We start from the raw sequence: 21,324 nt of genomic DNA, 5'->3' as shown, positions 1-21,324 counted from the left end.
AGCATACGACAGGGTGCCTAGAGAAGAGTTGTGGTATTGTATGATGAAGTCGGGAGTGGCAGAGAAGTATGTAAGTGTGCTACAGGATATGTACGAGGGTAGTGTGACAGTGGTGAGGACTGCAGTGGTAGTGACAGATCTGTTTAAGGTGGAGGTGGGATTACATCAAGGATCAGCTCTGAGTCCTTTCTTATTTGCAGTGGTGATGGACAGGTTGACAGATGAGATCAGACAGGAGGCCCCGTGGACTATGATGTTTGCAGATGACATTGTGATCTGTAGTGAGAGTAGGAATCAGGTTGAGGAGACTCTGGAGAGGTGGAGATATGCTCTAGAGAGCAGAGGAATGAAGGTCAGCAGGACTAAGACAGAATATATGTGTGTAAATGAGAGGGAGGGTAGAGGAAGGGTGAAGATGCAGGGATTGTAGTTGGTAAATGTGGAAGAGTAAGTTCTTGGGATCAACAGTTCAGAGTAATGGTGAATGTGGAAGAGAGGTGAAGAAGAGAGTACAGGCAGGGTGGAATGGGTGGAGAACAGTGTCAGGAGTGATTTGTGACAGACTGGTACCAGTAAGAGTGAAAGGGAAGGTCTACAAGAGGGTAGTGAGACCAGCTATGTTATATGGGTTGGAGACAGTGGCATTGACAAAAAGGCAGGAGTCAGAGCTGGATGTGGCAGAGTTAAAGATGTTAAGATTTGCACTCGGTGTGACTAGGCTGGATAGGATTAGGAATCAGTATATTAGAGGGTCAGCTCATGTTGGACAGTTTGGAGACAAAGCAAGAGAGACGAGATTGCGTTGGTTTGGACATGTGCTGAGGAGGGATGATGGGTATATTGGGAAAAAGATGCTAAGGATGGAGATGCCAGGTAAGAGGAAAAGAGGAAGGCCTAAGATAAGGTTTATGGACGTGGTGAGAGAGGACATGCAGGCGGTTGGTGTGACAGAGCAAGATGCAGAGGATAGGAAGAAATGGAAAGAGATGATCTGCTGTGGCGACCCCTAATGGGAAAAGCCGAAAGAGGATGATGTTGGTTTTATTTAAACCTTGTGTGCTAATTTATTTGCATATTAAGGTCTGGTGAAGAGGATTGCCTCAAAAGCGCTTGCCTAACTTTGTGTTTTGGAATAAATTTCAAGCATTTTATTCTCCAGCCTACAAGTCTCTTTACTCATACTTATATTTATATTCTTGGATTCTTGGTTCCACCATCTCTCTCTACTTCCTGCATCAGAGATTAAGCCAGAAAAATAATCTGTTTTGTAATCCTGTGGGGTCATTCTTAGTTCCTTGTGTTTAGGAGGCCATCTGGTTTGAGTATCTGGTATTTCATCTAAGGCTGATAAACTGGTGACCATTCAGTCAATGCAGAAATTGAACTCCTATAACGTCAAAGCCAACCCCACCACCACAGTGCAGGTGGTGTATCACCCCCCCCCTCCTTAAATGTAGTGCTAAACAAGGGGTAAGTCACTTGTTTCCATAGAAGGTCTCTGTAGTAATCAATTGCATTCGCTTACAGTGTGCAGAAAGTAGCATTAAAGAGACTACTAGTGATTCCAAAGTGAATTGGAGGTTGGCATTTCTCTTGAAATATGGTGTGGATAGTAGCAAAACTAAAGAAATAGTTAACAGTGGAAAATTATAACAGGAGATAGTAATTTAATAGCAGTATTTGGGGAGAAGCCATTGTTTACTAATGAGATAATACTGATAAGATTACTAATAAAAGCAATAGAAGATTTACCCCAGGACTGCCTCCAGTGCTACTAATGTACAGAGACAGCTCCTAAATGCTTATCCCATGCATGAGCACCATCAAATTATCTGTGGTAGGATTCTAGCTATTCTAACTAGGGGTACTATTTAATGATCAACCATGAGATGGTTAAGTTCAATCTCTAACCAAATGGGATAAGTTAATTCTTGCACCAGAAGGGGAATTAGCCAGGTTTAAAATGGTCCACAAGGGCAGCTAGTCTATTACTTAACTATAAACCTTTAAGAAGTTTGGTGTCTAAAAGATATAGTTACAAAATATGAAAATCAGTCTCAAAGTAAGAAATAAACCCTTGGATACTATATAAATGTTTCTGTAAGTAATGTAGGTATATGCAATATGTCTCCTATGTAGTAGTTAAGAGATCAAGTCTTAACTATTGGAAGCAATAACTGACAACATGGGTGTGGTATATTGAAGATTTATCCATGGTTAGTGTGGTTTAATCACAAAGGCGAAGTCTGAGTGATTAAATAAAGCCAACTGTTGGTAAATATTCAGTATACCACACCACAGAGTCAGTTATTGGTGTTATACATTGATATTTAAGAATTACGTAACTTTTCTTGAATAATGTCTTTGTAGAACGGCGTTGCTGGTGTATTGTACATGCATATGGGACTTGCGTTCCCATGCTTGCACACTATACCAGTGCTGTATAAAGGAAGCAGTGGAAGAGGGGAAGATCTCCGTTGCTTGCTTTAAAAAAAAAAGGGAAAAGAAACCTGGAGACTTTTAACGTACAGGAGAGATGGGATGGAGAAAATAAAGGATATTCAGGTGCGTTTTTTAATTTTGCATAAGATACCTGATTATCCTTTTATTTGTCTGTGTGCTGTCTTTATAATTTGTTTGGGTTTCCAGTTTTGTGAGTTTTTTTTTTTTAAATGAAAGAAAAGTACATTTTTATTGCATATATTAATGGAAGAAAGTCCAGGTGACTGGACTTTTTTCCATTGGTATATGCTTGGATTTACAAGGGGGGCACGCTGGTTGGGCTGATCAGTCAGCATGCTACTTTTTGAATGCTAACGGCCAGTCATTGTAAAATAAAATTTACACATCTTTCAAGTAGGATAGTTTATTTGTTATCCTGTTTTATACATGAGGCTTTCTATGTAGGTATATCTTTATGTTAAAACAGTAGGATTTATGGACACTTAAAATATTAAAAGTAATAGTGCTAATAGAGCTTTGTATCAGCAGTAGCATTCACTGTAAAGATTTTTTTATTTTTTCTTTGCTCTTGATAGTATTTAGTTAGACGGGGTGGGGGGTGGTCTTTATCAGCTAACACAGTATGGGAACTTGAAAGAAAGTTACTGTTTGTCGTTTTTGCATTTAAGTTACCTGTAACACATTGCACTTAAGTTACCTGGCACTTGCTCACTAAAGCAATTATACAAGTCAGCACTAAAAATTAAAAGCACTACACCCTCACTCCCCACTGGCCCTGGTTTTCAATTATTAAGGAATTCCCAATATTATTCTAGCATGTCCAAAGGTCAGTTGTCAATCTCCTCTCCGGTCCAGCTGGTGAATCTGGGAATCTTGAGGCAATGTTACAACTGCCTCATGTACACAGACAACCCTCTCCTCCTCCCAACAAATTCCAACACATGTGAGAGATGCAACCATATAGCCAAACTGGAGGCTAAGCTCTCTCAACTCAGTACTGGCATAACCAGAGAAGGAAACCACACTCACTACAATTCCAGTCTCACATAGACCTACCACGACAGCAAACCAAACACATAATCACACAAAAACATACTCGGAGGCTCTAAATAAAGATCTGCCAAAGCAGCAGAGACCTCTAAAGCAGACACCCAAGCAGCCGCTACCCCAAAACAAAACATGTGCAACACATATCTCACAAAGCCAGTGTGCCAAACAGTCACAGCCCTTAAGACTAAACAACACACCTGATACACTTGTAATAGGTGACTCTATCGTCAGGCACACTGATGTCCCGCTCACCAGGCTGAACAAGGAGAGGGTCACGGTGAGCAGCCTGTCGGGCGCTAGGATCTGCCACATAACACAAGCACTCAGGTCACTCCAAGGCAAGTACAAATATGACTCAGTCATTGTCCATGCTGGTGTGAATGACCTGAGACATTCCTCCCTGGACTACATGGAGAGACATAAAGGAGCTCTCTGAGCATGTAGCCCAGGCCGGTATGATCCTGACCTTGAGTAGCATCTTACCCTCACCAAGAATGATGCCACAATATGAAGACAAGATGATCAATTTCAACAATTGGCTTAAGTACTGGTGTCATTCAAAGGGGATCCAATGCCTGTCAGCTTGGGATGATATGCTCGACAAGCCACAATGCTTCGCTAGGGACGGCTTGCACCTGTCACCCCTGGGCTTTCGGATATTGGCAAAGGTTCTTGCTACCCCCATAGTGCCTTTTTTAGGCAAGGCTCAAAAGACAAACCCACCTCCATAGGTATCACAAGGGATAAGAAACTAAGAGTAATGCTACTCAACGCCAGAAGTCTAAACCTCAAGATGCACGCACTCGAAACTCTCCTTAGCATGGAGAACATCGATATCTGTGCAGTAACAGAAACCTGGTTTAGGGCTCCCGAGAGTACCCCAGCACTACCAGGTTATACCTCATACCATGCTTTTCGGCCCCAAAACTTGGACCGAACCACAAAAGGAGGGGGGAGTATCAATATTCATCAAAGATACCCACACCTCCAGGTTGGTGGCAAAGCACGAAGCATCAGAGACTATCCATGTGCAACTAACAGTGGGTAAAACTGCCTTCCAGTTTATAGCCTGCTACAGACCACCCTCCCAAACCCAGGAACCCCACTCGGCCTTCCTGAGAACACTGGAAAATATGAAGGTCTCTCCAAACACCATTATATTGGGCAACTTCAACTACCCAAACATAGACTGGGAGCATTACTCTAGCTCCAACACCCTAGCCCAAAGGTTCCTAGAATTTATAAACTCAAATGCTATGGAACAACTTGTTACCACTCCCACAAGAGGGGAAAACATACTGGACCTGATCATCACCAACATGGGGACTCTATGCTCCAGACCAGAAGTGTATCCCTCACTGGTAAGATCAGACCATAAACTAATGTCACTGGATATTCACATCCCGACCCCACCCCCTGCCCAGAAAACCACAGTGAAAAACTTCTCTAAAGCAAATTTCACACTCCTCAAAACAGAGATGGAATCCTTCAAAGCCCCTGGGCCTGTGGAAAATACGGCCCAGACCGCAGAATCCTTTATAAACGCATTCTATGAACACCTTCAGGAATGCATGGATCATGCGATCCCAAATAAAACCAAGACCCAATCCTCCAAAGGCAGACCCCAGCCATAAACAAACTATACAATAGAAGGAGGAAGCTACTAAATGATAGAGCAAAATCCCAAAAAGGGAAGGCATCACTGATCAGTATTAGCAAAAAAACTATGGGCACACATAAAATTGTCTAAGGCCAGCTTCGAGAGAAAAATTGCACAGGACACTAAGGATAATCACAAGGCTTTCTTTAGTTATGTTGGGAACCTGGGTGGTAATTCCCAGATATGCTCAGAATTAGTCCAAAATGACAAAAAATACACCAAACCCACAGACATTGCCAACATCCTAGCTGACAGCAAACACCCCCCCCTCCCCACCAAAAGGGCAAATATCTATCCCAGCAGAGTGCTGCCCCCCTGACATCTCAGATGCTCAGGTAAGAGCCGCCCTCTCCAAAGCAAAAAACACAGCATCAATGGGACCAGATGGTGTCCTGGGCTGCGTCCTACATGACCTCCAAGAAGAGCTAAACCCAAACATAAAACTACTGTTCAGTCTCCGCCTTACTACAGGATATGTGCCCAAAGAGTGGCGTACAGCAACAGTGGTCCCTCTCCATAAAGGTGGTGCCTCAACGGATCCTGGAAACTATCGCCCCATAAGCCTGACTAGCTTGGTCTGCAAAGCTATGGAAAGGATCATCATGGACCTCATAAATAAAGATATTGGGGACCTACAAACACTGGATCCTACCCAGTTCGGCTTTGTTAAGGGCAGATCCTGCCTCTTAAACCTGGTTGATTTCTTTGAAACAGTCACCAAGGCCATTGACGAGGGGAAGGTGGTCCACACAGCCTACCTGGACCTCGCAAAAGCCTTTGATACAATACCCCACTCGGGCATTATAGATAAGCTCACCAGCTTAAATATAAACCCCTATGTCACTAGATGGATTGCAAACTGGCTCAAGGACAGAACCCACATGGTTAGAATTGCTGGAGCCATGTCAGACTCCAAACCAGTTACAAGTGGTGTCCCACAAGGCTCAGTCCTGGGACCTCTCTTGTTCGGTATATATTTCTCGGAGGTACAGGCCAACACGGAAGGACTGTGGCTGACCAAGTTCGCAGATGACTGCAAACTGGGCACCATAATCGACTCTCCAGCCGACACAAGCATCCTCCAAAAGGGCCTCATAGAAACAGACAACTGGTGCCAGAGCCATGGCCTCAAGCTAAATGCCAAAAGTGTATAGTCATCCCTTTGGCAAAACAAAGTGCCCAGAAATTACCACATAGGTGGTAATCCATTAAGTACAGAAGAAGTAATTAGGGACCTGGGGACCCAAGTTGATAGCAATCTCTCATTTGACAACCACATGGCCAAAGTGGTTAGAAAAACATTTTATATAGCCCACCTAATCATGAAGGGATTCACATCTAGATCAGGGAGGTCATCGTGCCTCTTTACTCATCCCTCATCAGGCCCATAATTGAGTACAATGCCCCTTTTGGGATGTACCTTACCAGACACCTGCAGCAACTGGAAAGACCCCAAAAGTACCTCACCAAGAGGATCAAAGGGCTCAAACAGATGCCATATGCTGCCCGGTTAAAGAAACTCCAGCTCTACTCAGTGGCATACCGCCTGTTCAGAGGCGATCTGTGCCTGACGTATAAAGCCATGTCCAACCCGGAATTAATGGACATGCTGCACCTCAGAAAATCCAAATCCCATCGAGCTACGTGCTCGAGAGACTTGAACCTCAGCACTGAAATAAATAGGACATGCTGGAGGGACAGATTCATAACCCAGAGGCTCCCTTCACTCTGGAATAAAATCCCAGTCCAGGTTAGGCAGAGTCCCTCATTGACTCTCTTCAAGAGGAATCTTGATGAGTGGATGGGAGATCGTAGGTTTACCCCGGGTATCACTTCTGTGTCACTGTTAGACAGAGGCACAGTATACTAACCTCGAAAAAGGGTATAGCAAAATAAATTTAAAATGGGTGGCGAAAGCCAAACACATTCTGGCTAGGCTTATAAATGCCCTAGGGCAGATAGCCTAGTATGAACCTATGAACCTATGGATAAAAAGGAATTGAATAGGAGATTACGTTTAAGGGATTTCCCTGTATTAAGTGGCACAGTCTTTATTAAATGTAATTTGAAGTTGAATTCTTATAGGATGGATTTGATGTGAATGAATGCATTTTTTTATTGGCTAGTAAACTACATGTGAATGTTTCTTATGACTTTTTAAACCATTATTTTTTATTGTGTTCATTGCTCTGAAGAAGTGTAGTACAGATGTAAGTGCCCAGCAAAAATATTCTGTAACCTGCAAGACGTAGTTTTAGTTTGGGAGTTGTTTTCTTCTCCCCGTAGTTTTTCTGAATTTCACAAAGATTGGTAAACTGTGACAAAAGATGCGCGCATACCTCTCAAGCTGTAAACACAGGAAATCTGGACAAAGGTCCTAAAATAGGGTCAATTTATAAATGTTGCTCTTATAAACTTAGAACATTGATAAACTCAAAGGTTTTGCATTAACGTGCATTTTCTTAATGATATGAAGTCTGAAACTCAGATGTGTGGCATTATTTAGTGACACCAATCCTAAATAATCCACCTTAAACCCACAAATTGTATGAGGGAGAGAACAAAAATAAGAGGGAAAAATATGGGCATTCTGCAAACATCTGGACATTTGAGAGGTATGAATGCAAACCACCAAATATTTTAATTTTTAATGAATTGCTGGTTGATGCTGTGGTGGTGCTGCGGTAGCATTGTCGCCTCACAGTAAGACGCTGTCTGGTTCGATTCTCAGCGAGAGCTTCTTCTGCGTGGAGACATGCGTGAATAGGCGTACCTTCGTTGAAGGTTGTGCGTCAGAGCTGGCAACTCTGCACGTAAAAATCTACTGCCAATCATTAGCGGACCGGAGTTCTGCTGTGGCGACCCCTAAACGGGAAAAAGCCGAAAGACACAACAACAATGAATTGCTGGTTGATCAGTCATTGTTGTCTAACTAATTTAATTCTTAATTTGGCTGATGGTTGGAAATTGGGAGTTTTGGAAGTGAACATGTCCCCCCTTACAACAGTGTGGCACTTAAAAGTGAGGGTAGTCATTGCTCCACTGAGTTGTTGGATGGATTTTATTACAAAAGGTATCCCACTTACTGGACTCTGTCCAGGAATCCTTCTCTAAGATCTCATGATGTCGCAAGTCCATGTATTAAAACGTATTTGAGGAATTCCTAAAGTAAGACCGTTCTTAATCCCCATCAACTGCATCTGGGTCTACTTTAGGAATTTTTTACTGATTTAGTAAATAGTAACAATTAAACATTTGTTATAATTAATCTCTTTGTTGAAGTGGTATAGCAGAAATAAGATAATATAAAGAAAGACAGTAGTAAAGATTTGCTTATGCATCATAATGTTTTATAATGTATTGCTTTTATAACTGGTGTTCTGCCTTTGTCTGTTTATACTCATACTTGTATTAGTTCTGCATGTTTGTGTACCATTTCCTTTTACTCTGTAAGCTTTCTGCATCCCATTTACTTCGCTTTTTCTTTTATTCTATACTGTACAAGTATGTTTACCTATATTCTTTCAACATGGACTGTGGTTAAAAAAGGACCCTGAAATCATTTCATTGCCTCTTACAAATATGGATGCAGAGTTTTATTTTTCGCACCCCCATGCCTCCAAACCAGTCATTAGGGCTATGCCCATTCATTTCTCAGTGGTAAGAAACTAAGATGTGGCTATCGTCAAGGCTGCTAAGTCACCCCCCTTAAATTCAAATCACTCCTCCTTTATGCATGCTATTGGTAGTTTATGGGGTGGACATCTGGTGAGTGTGGTGTAAGGATGACATTACTGGGGTGACATACTGCTGCTGTGCCCTCCTACCTTTGCAGGCAGAGACTTCCTGACATGCCTTAGTTCTGTCCTATACAGATTTGTGACTGTATTCACTCTTCCAAGTTCCCCACAGCAAATGCAAGCATGCAGTACTTCACGATTAATGTCTTTACTTGACTGGTCTTTCCAATGCATGAATGTCTCATCAAACCTGTATCATCTCTGTCCCACAGAACTGGTGAGGTGTAGAGATTTTTTTTTTTGCATGAGATGCTTTAAAAAGAGAGAAATAATCCATTTGCTTGCACTTTCTCTCCATTAACTAGACTAGGTTGAGAAGTATCTTTCAAGGATCCATTGCCATCACAGTGATGGTCACTGTTGATGTGACACCCCAATCCCATTAGATGCTGATGCCATACCCATCCTAGTGATGGTCACTGTTGATGTCACCCCAATCCCATTAGATGCTGATGCCATACCCATCCTAGTGATGGTCACTGTTGACGTCACCCCATTCCCATTAGATGCTGATGCCATACCCATCCTAGAGATGATCACTGTTGACGTCACCCCAATCCCATTAGATGCTGATGCCATACCCATCCTAGTGATGGTCACTGTTGATGTGACACCCCTATCCCATTAGATGCTGATGCCATACCCATCCCAGTGATGGTCACTGTTGATGTGACACCCCTATCCCATTAGATGCTAATGCCATAGCCATCCTAGTGATGGTCACTGTTGATGTGACACCCCAATCCCATTTGATGCCGATTCTGGTGCCAGAGCCATCATAGTTTGTTTCTACCCATGGAATTTCTCTCAAGGGGTAGGGTATTTTTCTTTTTTGTTAGAAACTCATGTGTAATTCCTTTTGTATGTTTGCAAATCCTTTGCTCCATAATCTGTATTTTGTCAGTCTCTAAGAGCTGGTGATTGCACAAGACAGCCTTGTGCACAGTGGGTAATATTAGTTTGTTTGTTTTTCTGCAGGACAAAAATGATGTGGATATAGAAAAGCTGAAGAGTGCACTAATACTCTGTTATGGGTACATTGCCCTCCATGCTCCTGATAATCTTATTCTGTCCCGAATCGAGACAGACATCTTGCGAAACATGGTTCACCATTTCAATACTAAGGTACTTTCAGTTTCTTTTCGTGTGTGTGCGTGTTTGTGTTTGTGTGTGGACATGCTATTAGTAGTGGTGGTAGCCTAACAGCTTGCAAATCCCTACTTTTTTCAGTTAGATGTCATTATTCTAAATGTTCTGTAGAGTAAATTTTGAATATAAAACAGCTGAAAAGGAATTCTTTTTGGGGTGGGGGTATGTGGGGGGGTGCAGCTTATGTGCCTGCAGATTTCAGTACAGCCTAGAGAAGCAGTAAGGTGTTTTGTATGTGCACAGAAGTGAACACATGGTATGCTTTTCATTGCACATCTTAATTTCTGTTTGTGGGGGTGGCAGAGAGCTGCACTAAATACCATCAGTCATACAGATGATACTTTGCTGAAGAACTTGTTTTTTGGGACTAATGGCTTACCTGAAAGTGTCAGCATCCTCTTACCGGTACCTGAAGCTTTAGCTGGGGACCAAGCCCTTGGGAATGTGTTATGATATGAGCTGAGAGCAGGCAGCAGTGCTTCAGGACCAGGGAAGTCTGTAATGAGGAAGTATCATTGCAGCAAGTCTCTGAAGCCTTATGCATGTTCAACTGAACTTTCTGTGTTAGCCTTGAAGCAAAACATTCATCATCATGTGATAGACGTGATGAAAGCACCCATATCATTAGCTTCAAGGTATTCTGCATAATCAGATATTTACAAGATAAATATCCTACTCCCAAAAGTCTTTTTCCATAGTTTTTCAGGACAGATACTCTTCATCTGTTCAACTTTATGAATATTTTCATGTAGACTCTCATTCTCTCTGCCTTGCCAACCATCAAAGCTCCTTAGATTGTACCTGACTAGCTCTTTCCCTAACTGTAAGGACCTCTGACCTTCAGATCCACAAGGGTGCGAGCTAGCCAGAGGAGCAGTCATCCTGGCAGACATCAGGGAGTGCTTTCACTGACAAAGAAGGGGAGGGGGCTTACCTGCATCATGTCAGGGAGCTCAACACCCTTCCCATCATACTAGTGTGTTTATGCTTACTCACTAATGAAGTTTAAAGGACCAAAGCACCTACTCCACTTTGTTGCTGCTTTGAGAGTAGACACTGATACTACTTGTACTGCTCAGCCCCACCTTGTCTTGCCTGTGCTATCAGGTGCCCAAGCTCCCAGTCAAACTGTGGCCACTTGTGCCATAATCAGAGTTCTGTCGGTTTACATCACCAGCACAGGCAGCATATATGAGTTTTTCCTAGATTTAGTTATGCTATAACATGGAGGGCTATTCCCCACTCCCCCAATTTCCATTATTGTAGGTTTCTGTCTCTCCACGGGCTATTTTGGGCATTTTTATACTGCATGTAAGCTGGCTGTGGATGTTCAGCTATCCTCAGCAGGATATCCTTTTTGTAAGGAAAATTGCAACACTGAAAAGTAGGAAATCTACCGTTATGGTAAGATCTTGTACAACTGTACTTTTCAATTCATTTTCTCTTTATATGTATTTTTGTGCTTAGAATTGTCTTTCAGGTAGTAGTTAGAAAAGTCATATATTATATATAAACATTCAATCTGATGATGTCAATCGTCATCTGTTCTTGACTAGTGGAGTTACAGTTCAGATACTTGCAACCAATCCAGCTGTCTTATAGCTCGCGTCAGCCAAAACAAATCTCTCGAGCTGCAAGTCTACCCACAATGCCTCCTCCACATTACCTCAGATCTCATTTGCTGCTCTTACGAAAAGACGAATCAGCCAATTCTGTCGTAGCTAAGTATGTTATATTTTTCTTATTTATCTAAGACCTTTTCCTTCTTTTAAAAACTTTGGTCTACTCTTAGCGTGTGTGGTGTTTTTTCCCTTACCGCTGGTATATTCTTTCCCCTCTACCATCGTTGGTAGTCTTTTTCCCTTCCCTGTCTTTCTGTTTACCATTGGTAACCTTTCTAACATTGTTGGTAGATTTTCCCCTGTTTTAGTGCGAGTTTCTAATTTCTAAACCACCTTCTTTCCTTTCTGCCTTCCTGCTCGTTTTATGCAGGAGTATGGTAGAGAACCCTAAAAGCTCAATTAAAGGGTTTAAACAATGTACAGAGTGCTACAGCAACAGGAAAATGCCAAACTGTGATAATAATGAATCCAGTGTTTACTGATGTTCATCGTGTTTCACTGTTGCAGTCATTACTCTTGGGTTATCCTGCTGGCAGGCTACCCACAGTCGGCCTGAATTCCAAAGTCCTGGACCGGCATCGGTTGCTGTCGCTTCTTCCCTGACGTCAGTGCACCAGGGGTATAAAAGATGCAGCCGACGCCATTTTCTTCAGTCTGTCTTGCTGCACGGTGCCCGAAGCAAAAGCAGTTCGCAAGTGCCGGTCGGCCGACTCCTGAGATTTTCAAATCTGAATTTCAGAACTGAAGTCTTCATTAAATCTAAGTACCCCGTTGGGGAAACTTTTTTCTTGCTCCAGACCGATGTCAGAAAAAGTTAACAATTGTATTTCTTGTGGGAAGCAAATACCTCATAAAGATTTTCACTCTTACTGTATTCCTTGCCTAGGCCCCGACCACAACATTGCTAGCTGTCTCTTTTGTGCTTGATTTAACCAACGCACTATTAAGCATCGGTTCGATTTTGCATTCCATTATTTTGGCCGAAGGTTTAATTATATAATGCCGTCGGAACAGCCGTTGATCGGAATTTACAAAAAACGCAAGGAAAAGGATAGGCATCCGAGGTCCAAAACCGATGACGAGGCCTCCGCTAGGCCAGTCGCCGGTTCTCAGTGAGGTGCTTTCACAGCACCTGGTGCCCGCTACCTCAGAGCCACAGGCCGCTTCCGACTCCCACGTGGAGCTGACTGGGCCTCTGGATACTCAAGATATTAAACACTCGGAAATCATTCCCTCAGATGGGTCCAGAGCCGCTGAGCAGGCATCGGCTTCTGAGGGTGTCTTCAGACCTACACAGTTATATATTAAACCATCTTCAGCTTCAAAGACAAAGACTAAAGCAGCACTAAAGACAAAGAAACAAGTACAGCATTCTCCTACTCAGACTACAATGCCTAAAAAACAGATGCTTAAAATGGCCGAAGACCTAATTACTTTGATCAGGGGTTCCCATCCCCCTCCTGATAAGTGGTCTAGGCAAGAGACAGAATATGATTCCTCTGATCAGGTTTCTATTTCCTGATTCCTCTTCTGAACAGGATTATTCCATTCCTCCTTATGAGGATTCTGATGCTGATGTCCCAATGACTTTCCTCTGCCAGATCCAAGCACTTTTCTTTTAGCAGCCCCCTTAGGGGGAAAACTAGCACTTTTTTAAAAAAATTGGCAAAAGATTACCCAAGACAAATGGGTCTTGAATATAGTGTCCCAGGGCTACAGGTTCCACTTCCACACCCTGCCAAGGGCAAAAGGTATGCCAGACCTGCCACACAATCAATGGGCAGAGGCACAAAAGCAAATTACAGCCCTCATGGACATGTGGGCCATTTAACAAGTACCACAACAAGAGCAGGGGCAAGGATTTTACTCGAGATTTTTCTTGGTGCCCAGAAAGGACAAAGCCTGGAGGCCAGTACTGAATCTGTCTATACTAAATACGTTTCTGAAGGTTCCAAAATTCAAGATGTTGACTCTACAGCAGCTACTGCCCATGCTGGGCAAGAAGGCTTGGCTTGTAACTTTGGACCTAAAAGAGGCATACCTGCATGTCCCAATCAGACAATCTTGCAGAAGATACCTCAGATTCGTAGCTAGCTCAATACACTACCAATTCTCTGCACTGCCCTTTGGCTTATCTACTGTGCCCAGGGTTTTCACAAAATGCCTGGCACCAGTATTCAAATATATCCCTACTTGGACGACTGCCTTATTCAAGCAGAGAAAAAAGACATTCTTCTAAAGCGTCTGGCATTTGTAAAAAGATTTACTAATTCGCCTAGGGTACACAGTAAACGAAAAGAAATCACTAGTACCCTCTCAAGAGATAATATTCCTGGGTGCAAGCTTAAATATAACTGCCCAGATGGCTTATCTCATGCCAGACAAACAAAGGCAACTGACTTCTTACTACAAAAAGTTGGCAACAAAGACCCAGTTATCTGCAAGGAAAATCCTGCAGGCCTTGGGCTTCATGGCATCCTGCATTCTACTAATTCCATATGCCAGACTGCATATGAGGAAACTACAATGGTATCTAAAAAGTGTTTGGACTCAGCATTGCCACAGCCTGGAGACAGTAATTACCCTTATTTCCTGCCTGTAACAGGAGTTTCGATGGTGGGCACAGGCCTGTCACCACAACAAGGGTCTGCCATTCACTTTACCCACAGCCAGACAGACACTGACAATGGATGCATCAGATTATGCTTGGTGGGCACATATGGAAGGAAAATGTATTCAGGGCACATGGCCTGCAAGCCAGATGCATCTTCATATCAATCAGAAAGAGATGCTAGCTGTTCAGAATACCCTGACAGCTTTCAAGGACCTACTTCATCCAGGACAGCTGCTAATAAAGACTGACGATACTACGGTCATGTAGTACATAAATAAGCAGGGAGGCACACACACTCCTACCCCCTCTGCAGGCAAGCAATGACCTTGTGGGACACCGCATTCATTTACCAAGTTCACCTGCAAGCACAATTCCTGCCAGGAAAAACAAATACTCTGGCAAACGAACTAAGTAGAAACCTCATGGATCCCCCACGAGTGGAAACTGGATCCACAAGTCTTCAGCATGATAACAAGGAAATGGGGATGCCCAGACATAGATCTATTTGCCTCCCCTCACAACTGCCAATTACAGAAATTTTGCACAAGGATTTATCACAAACAAGCATGGAGAGTGGATGCCCTATCCTTCAGCGGGAAAAACCTAACAGTATACGCCTTTCCTCCACTGCCTGTCCTTCCCAAGGTACTCCTAAAGGTCAGACAAGAGAAGCCAAAAATGATACTGATTGCACCAGACTGGCCACGCCAGCACTGGTACCCAATCCTAAAGAGCTTGTCTCAAGGCCCAGCATGGATATTGCCTCAAACTTCCCACTTGCTGACCCAACAAAACAATCAGATCCTGCACAGTCAACTCAGGACCTTAAATCTGGCAGCATGACGAATAATGTAGCCAGTCAGAACACTCCTCTTTCGAAAGCTGTTATGGATGTTATCTTGGAGGCCAGGAGGACCAGTACCAGAAAATTTTATGCAGAAAAATGGAAGAGATTCTGTGCTTGGAACCAGGAACAAAGCATTGACACATATGTACCAAATATTCCTCAGATTTTACAATACCTAAATGAGATGCTGGACAAAGGCCTTTCCTTTTCTTCAATTAAGATTCATGCCTCTGACATTTCAGCCCATTACAATACGGAACCTCCTATCTTTTCTCATCCTTTAATAAGGCAGTACCTCAGAGGGACCAAAAATACAAGACCTCCAAGGAGAGCACCAGTACCTGCATGGGACCTCAATTATGTTTTGAAAAAACTCACACTGCCTCCTTTTGAGCCAGCCTCAACTGCTGATATAAAATTCTTATCCTGGAAAACAGCTCTGCTACTGGCAATAACCTCTGCGAGATGAGTCTCGGAGTTACAAGCACTCATGGCTGTGGAACGTTTTATCATTTTTCATCCAGACAGGGTTTCTCTGAGGACAAACCCAACATTTATGCCTAAGGTAGTGTCCAGTGTGGCCCTCAATCAAACCATTCACTTGGCTACCTTTTATCCAAACCCACAGAACAAGGGTGAGAAAAGTTTGCACTCTCTGGACATACACAGGCAGCTACGCTTTTACTTGGACAGAACTAAAGCTTTCAGAAAGACTGAGCAACTTTGTGTCATGTGCTGCAGGATCACAAGGAAAGGCTATCTCAAAACAGACTATTTCTAAATCGATAGGTCATTGCATCCATTTCTGCTATTCTCAGCATGGCAAATCAGTGCCTAAGGGCATTAGGCCTCATTCTACCAGAGCAGCAGCCACTTCAGCAGCCTTCCTCAGAGGAGTACCAACCAAAGACATCTTAGAGGCTGCAACTTGGAGTTCAATGCACACTTTTACAAGGCACTACCACTTACCTCTTTACTCTGAATCCAGAGCAGACTTTGCCACTGCAGTTCTGCAGGGCCTCATAGCCTCTCCTAACCCTATTTGGCTCACCCAACCATACTCAGCTTTGGGATTCAACCCAAGAGTAATGACTGCAACAGTGAAACACGATGAACATAGTACAGTTGTGTACCTACCATAAATGTAGATGTTCAAGTGTATTCACTGATGCAGTCCAGGTTACCCTCCCTCCGTCCCCCTTTCTTTTGCTGGGGCTCATCTGTACTTCTCTATTCTATACAACCTATGTGGTGTATTTGCTTGTAGATGAAGGAAATGTTTCTTTACTGCATGTATGTTTACTGGCATATTATATTTAGCCTACCCTTTTGGGGGCACCTGACATTTGGGGCAAGAAAAACTGAAGAAAATGGCGTCGGCTGCATCTTTTATACCCCTGGCACATTGACGGCAGGGAAGAAGCAACAGCAACCGACGCCGGACCAGGACTTTGGAATTCAGGCCGACTGCGGGTAGCCTACCAGCAGGATAACCCAAGAGTAATCACTGCAACAGTGAATACATTCGAACATCTACATTTATGTTAGATACACAACTGTACTTTTGGGTGTTCCCCATTTGAGTATGGACCGAGCCATCTGCCAGGGTTTCAGTAATAGAACCTTGGCAGAGAGGAAGAACAAACTTATTCTTAAAGGACTCCTTAAAGCCCCTTTCAAAGAAGCCTTGTCCAAGGCCGACCGGTCATCTCCGGCCTCTGGATCAAAATCCTTCCATTCAGTGCTGACGTCTCCATCAGCACAGATTGTCAAAAAAACATAAACGTGCTTCTAAAGGTTCCTCTATGGAAACAAAAGTTAAGGTTCCGAAGTTTTCAGAATGGTCTGTATAATTGGCACCAAAAAGCATACTGATGCCTTCTACACTGGCTACGACAATTGTTCAAAGTTTGACTGCCACTGATGTTCTTCCTGTTTCACTGTTGCAGTCATTACCTTTGGGTTATCTGTTTGCAGGTAGCCCTCAGTCGGCCTGATTAACAAAGTCTTGGGTCCTGCGTCGGTTGCAGTCTCTTCTTCTGTGACGTCAGGTGTATAAAACATGCAGCCAACGTCATTACACCAGTCTTTCTTGCCGTGCGGTGCCCAATGCAGAAGCAGTTCGCAAATGCCGGTCGGCAGACTCCTGAAATTTTCATTTTCGAGATTCAGAACCAAAGTCTTCAACTAAAAGCTAAGTACCCCGTTGGGGAAACTTTTCTTGCTCGAAACCGATGCCAGTAAAAGTAAATAATTGCATTTCTTGTGGAAAGCAAATACCTCATAAAGATTTTAATTTGTTCATAGGTTCATACTAGGCTATCTGCCCTAGGGCATTTATAAGCCTAGCCAGAGTGTGTTTGGCTTTCGCCACCCATTTTAAATTAATTTTGCTATGCCCTTTTTCGAGGTTAGTATACTGTGCCTCTGTCTAACAGTGACACAGAAGTGATACCCGGGGTAAACCTATGATTTCCCATCCACTCATCAAGATTCCTCTTGAAGAGAGTCAGTGAGGAACTCTGCCTAACCCGGACTGGGATTTTATTCCAGAGTGAGGGGAGCCTCTGGGTTATGAATCTGTCCCTCCAGCATGTCCTAATTATTTCAGTGCTGAGGTTCAAGTCACTCGAGCGCGTAGCTTGATGGGATTTGGATTTTCTGAGGTGCAGCATGTCCATTAATTCCGGGTTGGACATGGCTTTATATGTCAGGCACAGATAACCTCTGAGCAGGTGGTATGCCACTGAGTAGAGCTGGAGTTTCTTTAACCGGGCAGCATATGGCATCTGTTTGAGCCCTTTGATCCTCTTGGTGAGGTACTTTTGGGGTCTTTCCAGTTGCTGCAGGTGTCTGGTAAGGTACATCCCAAAAGGGGCATTGTACTCAATTATGGGCCTGATGAGGGATGAGTAAAGAGGCACGATGACCTCCCCTGATCTAGATGTGAATCCCTTCATGATTAGGTGGGCTATATAAAATGTTTTTCTAACCACTTTGGCCACGTGGTTGTCAAATGAGAGACTGCTATCAACTTGGGTCCCCAGGTCCCTAATTACTTCTTCAGTACTTAATGGATTACCACCTATGTGGTAATTTGTGGGCACTTTGTTTTTGCCAAAGGGGATGACTATACACTTTTTGGCGTTTAGCTTGAGGCCATGGCTCTGGCACCAGTTGTCTGTTTCTATGAGGCCCTTTTGGAGGATGCTTGTGTCGGCTGGAGAGTCGATTATGGCGCCCAGTTTGCAGTCATCTGCGAACTTGGTCAGCCACAGTCCTTCCGTGTTGGCCTGTACCTCTGAGAAATATATACCGAACAAGAGAGGTCGCTGTCTGTTTTGTGCCTTATTTAAATCACGAACTATCCATCGTCGATATATTTGCGCTTCTAAATTTTTTGGTGCTCTGTTCAATTATCCTGATATGACTTCGGTAAGCCATCCGACTACCGACATTCTGAAGAAACGCAAAGATAACGACAGAGACAGGCCTCCCAGTTCATCGGTACTCAGTGAGGTGCTTTTGCAGCCCCTGATACCCACTACTTCAGATTCGCAGGCCTCTACTGAGACCCATTCGGAGTCCGGTATGCCACGAGATGCTTCAACTGTGGAACCTGCGGATGTCTCTACCTTGGATGGGTCCGGAGCCACTGTGCAGGCACCGGCTTCTGAGGGTGTATTCAGGCTTACTGACTTGCATATTAAACCGGTGCCATCTTCTTTTTCAAGGCTTAAAACTCGAACCATGCCTAGAAAACTGACGCCCAGACCACATGGTCAGGCCTCTATGCCTAAAGAACAAATGATAAGAATGACTGAAGACCTTATTACTTTAATCAGGGGAAGCCAACCTTCCCCTCAGGATTCTGAAATTTCTGTTTCCTCTGATGACTAGGATTTACCCTTATCTACCTATGAGGATTCTGATGCTGAGGACTCTATCCACCCCACCCCCCCACCCCCAGAGGATTTCTCTTTTGGTGAAACCTTGCATACTTTCAGGGAGCTTTTTCGTAGGGAAAGTCAGGATTTCTCTGATTCCAAAAAGAGGCTTCGGGATTTCTTACTCTTGCCCCAGCACAGGCCTTTAGCTATACCTCTTGTACTGGACATTGTTGATGATGCCTTTTCGGAATCTAGTATGGCCCCTGACTCTTTACCTCCTGCTTCCAGAAAACCTGATAGATATTACAGGGTTCCTGACTCTCACAAGTTCCTTTTCAAAAATCCTACTGTGGATCCTGAAACCATTTCACAGGGACCCAAGGGCATTAAAGTTACTACTGCCAAAAATCCTACCCCTCTGATAGAGACTCCAGGGCGCTAGGCAGATGGGGTAAGAAGGTATACACTTCTGCAACTTTGGCCATTAGGGCCTTGAATTGCCAGTTTCATATATTAAAGTATCAGCTGCGTATTATTGGATTTCTTACACAGAAAATTATGTTGACTCCTGATTGTGCTGAAAATAAAGATTTACAGGATTATATGCAATTTGCTGAACAAGTTGGTAAACATACATTGCAATGTGGTTTTGATTCACTAGAGGCATTTTGCAGGGCTGCAGTGACTGGGTCTGTACTTAGAAGGCATGCTTGGCTTAAGGACCAATCCTTGCCAGATTATGTTAAAGCAAAATTACTGGATGCTCCCTTAAATCAGGGCCAACTGTTTGGCAACAAGGCAGAAGAAGTTCTTGAAAAGATGGAAGAAAAAGCTAAATCTATGCAATCTGTTAGACTTTTTACAAGTACAACCTCCAAGATTTAGTAGGCATTGGCCTTCTAAGAATTGTTCCTTCTTGCCTCTTCCAGACCCTCTCAGTCCAAACCCAGATCAAGCAGACCACCCAGGCTTCAATCCCAGGGGATGCACAGGACTAAGCAGTGGGGCGCCTCCACTTCCAAATTTGGGAGTAATAGAACTCCCCCCTATGGTAAACTGTCTCAGTGACTTCTTTTTAAAACTTCCAAGCACTTCTCAACTGACTGCCCTTTTGGGGGGAAAGATTGCATCCCATGCAAAGAACTGGGGACTCATTACCCAGGACAAGTGGGTTTTAAATATAGTGTCCCAAGGATACAGATTTCACTTCCACACATCACCAAATCCAAGCGGTTGGCCGGATCTACCTCCAAAGCAATGGGCAGAGGCCCAAAAGCAAGTACTCTCTCCCTTAAGCATTGGGGCTATTCAATTGGTACCAGAATAGAAAAGGGGACAAGGTCTCTACTCATGATTTTTCCTGGTACCCAGAAAAGACAATTCATGGCGTCCTATCCTGGACCTGCCTACTCTAAACACCTTTTTGGTGATTCCAAAATTCAACATGCTGACTCTTCACCAGTTGCTTTCTATGCTAAGCAAAGATGCCTGGTTGGCAATACTAAATTTAAAGGAAGCATACCTGCACATCCCAATCAGGGAATCTTGCACAAGATGCCTATGCTTCAAAGCAGGCTACACGCACTATCAGTTCTCTGCACTGCCCTTTGGCTTATCTACTACACCCAGGGTATTCACAAAGTGCCTAGGTCCAGTCATTGCATTTTGCAGGCAAAGAAGTATTCAAATATACCAATACCTGGACGATTGTCTGATTCAGGCAGAAAACCAGGACATACTTTTGAATCATCTGGCTTTTGTACAGAGGATGCTAACTTGTCTGGGGTACTCCATAAACAAAAAGAAATCACACCTGGTACCCTGTCAACAAATTATATTCCTGGGAGCAAGTTTGAATGCAACTTCCCGGATGGCTTTCCTCACGCCAGGGAAACAAATTCACTTGACAATATACTTCAAACAAGTGGTCACAAAAACCCTGCTATCTGCAAGGCAAATACTGCAAGTCTTGGGGTTCATGGCCTCCTGCATTCTTCTAATTCCATATGCAAGATTACATATGAGGAAACTACAGTGGTATCTAAAAAGCCTATGGTGTCAACATTCTCAGGATTTAGAAGAATTAATTCCTATCATTCCTTGTCTACGTCTAGAGTTCCTTTGGTGGGAAGAGGCCTGCCACCAAAACAAGGGAGTACCATTCACACCTACCCCCTGCCGCCCAAACCCTAACAACAGATGCATCAGACTGTGCATGGGGGTGCATCT

The 21,324-nt window shown here is 43.5% G+C and overlaps 1 protein-coding gene across 2 annotated transcripts in view; it reads left to right on the top strand.

The window, feature by feature from the left end:
- Positions 1–21,324, top strand: part of MROH1 (maestro heat like repeat family member 1) — a 2,449,684-nt gene that overhangs the window by 1,415,372 nt on the left and 1,012,988 nt on the right. For both annotated transcript variants that reach the window (XM_044067698.1, XM_044067696.1), the window contains exon 21: positions 9,952–10,098. In XM_044067698.1, coding sequence (XP_043923633.1) covers positions 9,952–10,098 — 147 coding nt within the window. The remainder of the gene's footprint in view (positions 1–9,951; positions 10,099–21,324) is intronic.

Source organism: Protopterus annectens, chromosome 3.part1, assembly GCF_019279795.1.
Source record: "Protopterus annectens isolate FY-2018-M chromosome 3.part1, PAN1.0, whole genome shotgun sequence".
Lineage (NCBI taxonomy): Eukaryota > Metazoa > Chordata > Ceratodontiformes > Protopteridae > Protopterus > Protopterus annectens.
This window is presented reverse-complemented; position numbering and strand designations above follow the sequence as displayed.